The following is a 6,843-nucleotide window of genomic DNA, read 5'->3' as shown; positions in this document are numbered from 1 at the left end:
CGCCTAGGAAATACAGAAGGAGTAATTTATAATGTGGAATAAGGCAAGTAGATCTGTGGTGAATGGGGAGAGTGACTACTGCCAATCTACAGTAGAAGAAATGACCCACATCAAGTTTATTGGATGAAGTTGGAAAATTTATAGATAGTGATTTATGACAGACTCTGACTCAGAATTACAAAAGAAAAATGTTTCCCAGAAATAGATGATTTCATAAAGGAGACAGCTAAACCCAACATAATAGAACAAGGTATCTGTTGCCTAAAAGGAGATGGATGTATCTGTTCCTGTCTATATTCCCGATTATATATTATTATTCCTATTGACTCCCAGAGGAGCATAGGGCCGCAACCATCTCACGCCAACGGACTCTGTTCTGGGCAACTTCCCCCAACTGGGCATCTCATGCCAATGGACTCTCTTCTGGGTAACTTCCACCAACTGGGCATATCTTTGCCAGGTCTGTTTTGGTCTTCCGACTTTTCTCCTCCCTGGTGGCTTCCATATTTCTTTTTCATAGCGTCCTGAATGATGGGATACTGAATTGTTCTTTCCCAGAGTCTGGTATTGGAGATCTTTTCAGGCCATCTGATGTTCAAGATTTGACGTAGGCCTGGAGTTTGTTGGCTTTTGCCAGCATGTGTCGTGGACTCTGTTGGAGAGCAATCTTCCAGACTAGGTGATCGTTGGTTTTGTTGGTTTAATGAGGTTGCAGTTTCTGTAGCAGGTGATGTTTTTATGGGGTGAGGTTGCTAGCCTCGCGCCCAACCCTCCTCCTTTTTCAGCCGGGCTTGGGACCGTCCTTGGCGGAGTTTCCCGATTATATAGTTATGATTAAAATCTGTCATTTCTTGTCTTTAGGCCTCACTGACATGAATGCCCCCTCATAAAGATCAAGAGAATTCCCCTTTACTTTAAATACATCACAATGATATAAGAACTCTCTCCCCCCACCCCAGGCTATTGCACGTTTATTATTTATACTTAACTCTAAAAGAAAAATTCTTATTAATTTCTTATTTCCAACTCATTAATACCTGCCACTTGAAGGAATAACACAATTATTCTACCCGAGAAGTTTGACACAAACAAACAAACAAAAAAAATCACCTTTATCTAACAGACTCTTCTTTCTTCTCACAGGCTTCCAGAACAATTTCAAATGACAATGGGAAATCATTCTACGGTTACTGAGTTTATCCTCATGGGTTTAACAGATAAGCCAGAGCTCCAGCTTCCTCTCTTCCTCTTGTTCTTTGGAGTCTACACTGTATCCATGGTAGGAAATCTGGGCTTGGTTCTGTTAATCAAGATCAGTGCTCAGCTTCATACACCTATGTACTATTTCCTTAGTAATCTGTCCTTCATTGATCTCTGTTATTCCTCAGTCATTATACCCAAAATGATCGTGAACTTTGTCTCAGAGGAAAATATTATCTCTTTTCCAGGCTGCTTAACTCAATTTTTTTTCTTTGGTTACTTTGCTGTTTCTGAGTGCTACATGTTGGCAGCCATGGCTTATGATCGTTATGTTGCCATCTGTCACCCCTTGCTTTACCACATCACCATGTCTCAGAGGGTATGCTTTCTACTGGTAGCTGGAGTGCATATCATTGGGATCTTTGGGGCCCTTATCCATACAAGCTTTTTGGCTGATCTAACTTTCTGTGGAAGTAAGGTGATCAACCATTATTTCTGTGACATCCTTCCTCTCTTAAAGATATCTTGCTCTAACACCCAAATCAATGAATTTCTTTTAGTTTTTAATACTGGAATCAATGTATTGGTGACAACTCTATCTATTTTTATCTCTTATGCTTTTATTCTTTCTAATATCCTCCAAATCAATTCTGCTGAAGGTAGGGCTAAAGCATTTAAGACTTGTGGCTCTCACATTGTAGCTGTTGCTATATTTTATGGTTCCATAATCTTCATGTATTTTAAGCCATCTTCCAGTGACAACAATGCACAGGGGAAGGTAGCATCAGTGTTTTATACAATAGTGAATCCCATGTTGAATCCCCTGATCTACAGCTTCAGGAATAAAGATGTAAAGGATTCCCTGAGGAAAATCATGAAGGATAATAGATTCAAACAGTAGACTATTGAGTACATAGTATTACCATGAAGTAGATTATAGAAGTTATTGCATATAAACTCAGGGAAGGTAGAGATTATTTTATTCTTTTTATTGTTATCCCCAGTTCCTAGCACAGTGTGTTCATACAAATGTTGTTGTTTTAATTAGCCACATGTGACTCTTCATGACCTCATTTGGAGTTTTCTTGGCAAAGATACTTTTTTCCTTCTCCATCTCCTTTTATAGATGAGAAAACTAAAGCAAATGGGGTTAAGTGGCTTGACTAGGGTCACTTAGCTAATAAGTGTCTAAGTCTGTATTTGAACTTAGATTCTTCTGACTCCAAAGCAAGCACTCTATCTACTGCATCATCTAGCTGCCCCCTTCACATATAAGAGCCACAGTAACTGCTAGTTGAATCATTTTTTGCTTTTTGTCTGCTCAGTAAATGAAAAAAAATAGGTGAACAGAAAGTGTTCTAGGGTACATAACTGAGATCAGTAAGCCTTGTTGGAAGAAGTTGTTGTTTTTTTCTTCTGAAGGATGCCAAGAATTTTTATTTCAAAATATTTCTTCTGCCAGGAAAACAGCAACATAACACAAAATTGGCATCAGGCCTGGCTAAAGGAAAAATAAAATAAAGGGAGACGTTGAAAAATGCAAGCCTCAGCCATCAGCATCTGTGCTTTTCTTTTGCCCTACTTTTCTTAAACACAAATAGAACTGAGAGCTAGCATGACACAAAAACAAAGGAGTAAAATAAAGTCATGGGAGGAGAAAGAATAAGAATATTTCTTTTATACTTTCTTCTTCTTCCCTTCCATCTGACCCAAACATATGTATTGAAATCCCAATATATCAAATTGACATTTAGAGTGTCTTTCAATTAGATCCTGAAAGGCAAGAAGTACAATTCTATAAATAGTGGAAAGAGTAAAGGGAATATAACACAGGATTCTGTGGGTGATAGAAATCTGTTTCAGATTTAGTTGTAAGGAATCTTAGAGTGCATTGAGTCCGATTGGGGAATGGTTGAACAAATTGTGGTATCTGATGGTGATGGAATATTATTGTGCTGAAAGGAATGATGAACTGGAGGAATTCCATGTGAACTGGAACGACCTCCAGGAATTGATGATGCAGAGTGAAAGGAGCAGAACCAGGAGAATATTATACACAGAGACTGATACACTGTGGCACAATCAAACATAATGGATTTCTCTACTAGCTGCAATGTAATGATCCAGGACAATTCTGAAGGCCTTATGACAAAGAAAACTATCCATATCCAGAGAAAGAACTGTGGGAGAAGAAACGCAGAAGAAAAACATTTGCTTCATCACATGGTTCAATGGGGATGTGATTGGAGATGTAGACTCCAATTACTCTATTGCAAATATTAATAATATGGAAATAGGTCTTGATACATGTAAAACCCAGTGGAATTGCCTGTTAGCTATGGGAGGGCGTAGTGGAGAAGGGAGGGATAGAACATGCATCATGCAACCTTGGAAAATATTCAAAATTAATTATTTAAATTAAAAAAAAAAGAAATCTTGGTCCTCTCAGAACCCTCTATACTTGCCAGAATATGGTATAAAGTGTTGATGTAAGCTGTATTTATGCTAAATTCTTTTGTAGTGTTTTTTTTTTCTTTCAGGTATGATGAAACAAGGATTTCTTTCCTAAGGAATATATGTTTTGTGTGCTTTATGAAACACTCAGCTATTAAGCTATATTTTTCCTGTTTTTCCATTGTCTAGTCTCTTCTATCACTCTATCTTTTCAAAAACTTTTCAATCAGTACTAGACAGTTTTGATGACAGATGCTTTACAAAGCAATTTGAGGTCTGGAAATGTTAGTCCCTTTTACTCTTTGACTCTTCAACATTTCTCTTAATATTCTAAATCTTTCATTTTTCCAAATAAATTTTTGTTGCTGTTTTATCAATTTCTATAAAGTAATTATTTGATTGACTTATACTTAAAAGTATAGATTAAATTTGGTAGAACTGTCACCAAGCCTAAGAACACATTATGTTCAAATCTACACAAGTCTTTTGTGTGCTTTGCTAATTGATCTCTAGGAACTTTATATAATTGGTAATTATTTTTAATGCAATTTACCTTTCTATTATTGCTTCTTTGATTTTATCATATAAAAATGCTGCTGCTTTTTAAGAGTTTAATTTCCAGCCTACAATTTTGCTGAAATTACTGTCTCAATTAATATCTTTTCAGATTCCCTAGCATTTTCCAAAGTTAATATCACATCATAATCAAAAGAAATAGTTTTGTCCCCTTTACACTTCTCTTTATGCCTTTAATTTCTTTATTTTGCTTATTGCTGTAGCTAGCATTTCCAGAACTGTATGAAATAATACTGATGAGAATGGGCATCCTTACTTCATGCCTGCTTTTATTGGAAAAGGTTCTAGTGTATCCCCATTGCATGTGATGCTTCCTTTTGGTTTAAGAAGGACATTTAAGAATGATATTGGAAAAACTTCTTCTAAACCTGTACTTTGTAGAGTTTTTAGCATAAAATAGAACTGTAATATGTCAAAGGTTTTTTCTCATGCTATTGAGATGATCCTGTCATTTTGGATTTTTTTTAAACCCTTACCTTCTGTCTTAGAATCAGTACTGCGTATTGGTTCTAAGGCAGAAGAGTGGTAATGATTAAACAATGGGGGTTAAGTGATTTGCCCAGGATCACACAGCTAGGTTGTGTCTGAGGCCAGATTTGAACCTAGGACCTCCCATCTTTAAGTCTTACTCAATCCACTGAGCCACCTAGCTGACCCCTTTTTGGATGTTTTTATATGATTAATTATATTATTTTCCTAATGTTAAACAGTTCTTGAATCCCTAATTATATTGAACAATTTTCTGAATAAATCACTCTAGATTTTTTGACAGGGTTTTATTTATACATTTTAATGAATATTAATCAATGATATTGCCTATAGTTTGTTTTATTTTTCTTTGCTTTATGAATTAAATTTTTTTAATAAAATCCTTCTGGTAGTGCTTTCTTTTTCAATTTTTTAGAATATTGGTACTAACTGTTCTTTAAAGTTTAATAGAATTCTCCTGTGAATCCATCAGGATTCAGAAATTCCTCCTCACCCCCATCCACTTTGGTAGTTCCTTTACTACTGAGGATCACACTGACTCCATCTTGTGACTCAGTTTTGGAGCTAGCTTAGTTTCTTTTCTATTCAATTTTTAATGTAGTCTAAATTCTGTCTTGTGACAAAAGTTCATTTGACTGTGGGAATTGGAAGAAAACCTTATTGCATTGTTTTACACAGCCCTGTGTGGCTGGGAAACTGTACCTGCTATTTAGAAACTCTTAATTAAGAATTTAGGTCTATGATGGTGATCCTATGGTACACATGCCAAAGATGGCACACAGAGACTTCTTTGTGAACATTCCTGCTGTTGCCTGCCAGAGTTATTTACAAGAAAGGCAGAGGAACTCTGCTGGAGCTACTCCCTTGCCCCTCTCCACCATGCTTCCCAGCCCCTCTGCCTAGCAGCCCAGTAGAAGCACTTATTCCCTTCTCTGAGTGGAGTGCTTGGACCACTCCCATCCCTTTCTCCCTCCCCTCTCTGGGGTCAGGAGGGGAGGCATGGCACTCGGTCTCTGAGGGCAGTAGGGCATAACTTGCAGTCTGGGGAGGGCAGGGCATAGTATGCAGTTGGGGGGCTGCACAGCACATGGTTGCTAAAAGATTCACCATCTCAATTTGGCTTATCTGAAAACTGGCTGATCAATCAATTATTGTTTCTATGTTCCTTTGATTGCTTAAAGATACTTAGGAGGAAAAGGACAACTCTTTTTTTGAATATAGGGACTTATATCTATTTGTTATTCCATTCCCAAATTGGAAAGTCCCTAATCTTCTCTTCAACTGGAAATCAGACTATCCAATGTGTTGTTTCCTTTTAATTAATTTGTTTTACTTGATTAATTGTTTTTTGCATATAAAAATATACCTTCTCTTGTATTCAGGGTCTAGTACCATGCTGAGGAAAGGGATTGGTTCTGGTATGTTAGGCAATGGACATGATTTGTTTAATAAATCAAGATGCTCAGATTATTGGACCTTCATTTCTTCAGTCATTTTTATCTTTCACTCATTACATGGCATCTATTCCATTTTTTCTATTTAGGTTAATTAAGATCTCAATCCTTCTGATAGTTCCTTCAACATTATAATTTTCTCTCACATAATTATTAATTATTTCTACAATTTGTTCTTTTACCCACTCATTTTTTTTTGATTTCTATAGTTTAAAGTTTATTTAAGTTTACATCTTTTCTCTAGAACATGGGATGATAATGTTAAATACAACAATGATTTAAATCATAGGCTAAAAGGTGACATACAGTACTAATGAGGGTGGTCAACTTTGTTAAGAAAGTTTTTATTAATTTTTCCCTTTTTTATATATGAGGAAAAGGAGCAATAAAGATTTTGGAGTAAGAGACCCCCTGCAGTGCAAATTTTGCAAATGAAACAAATTATATTGATAGCTATTCATCAAAACATTTTTTTAAAAATCTATGGACTCAGGTTAAGAAGTTCTATTACTTTGTTAAGCTCATTTGACTAATAGGGCAAAGGGAAACATTATTCATTCCTGCCAAAATAATTGAATACAAATAAGGAAAGAAAAAGCAAAGATGAGGATTAAGATAAGAGAGTAACTCATTTCCATTGGCAAAAATTACCAAGACCATTTTGTGGCTG

At 36.1% G+C, this 6,843-nt stretch overlaps 1 protein-coding gene across 1 annotated transcript; it reads left to right on the top strand.

Moving 5' to 3' along the window:
- The first annotated feature begins 1,162 nt into the window (after positions 1 to 1,162).
- LOC123241319 (olfactory receptor 151-like) lies at positions 1,163 to 2,101 on the top strand. The gene has a single exon (XM_044668994.1). It carries the CDS (start codon positions 1,163 to 1,165, stop codon positions 2,099 to 2,101), a length of 939 nt encoding a protein of 312 aa, XP_044524929.1.
- The last annotated feature ends 4,742 nt before the right edge of the window (positions 2,102 to 6,843 follow it).

This window comes from Gracilinanus agilis, chromosome 3, assembly GCF_016433145.1.
Source record: "Gracilinanus agilis isolate LMUSP501 chromosome 3, AgileGrace, whole genome shotgun sequence".
Classification (NCBI taxonomy): Eukaryota; Metazoa; Chordata; class Mammalia; order Didelphimorphia; family Didelphidae; genus Gracilinanus; species Gracilinanus agilis.
This window is presented reverse-complemented; position numbering and strand designations above follow the sequence as displayed.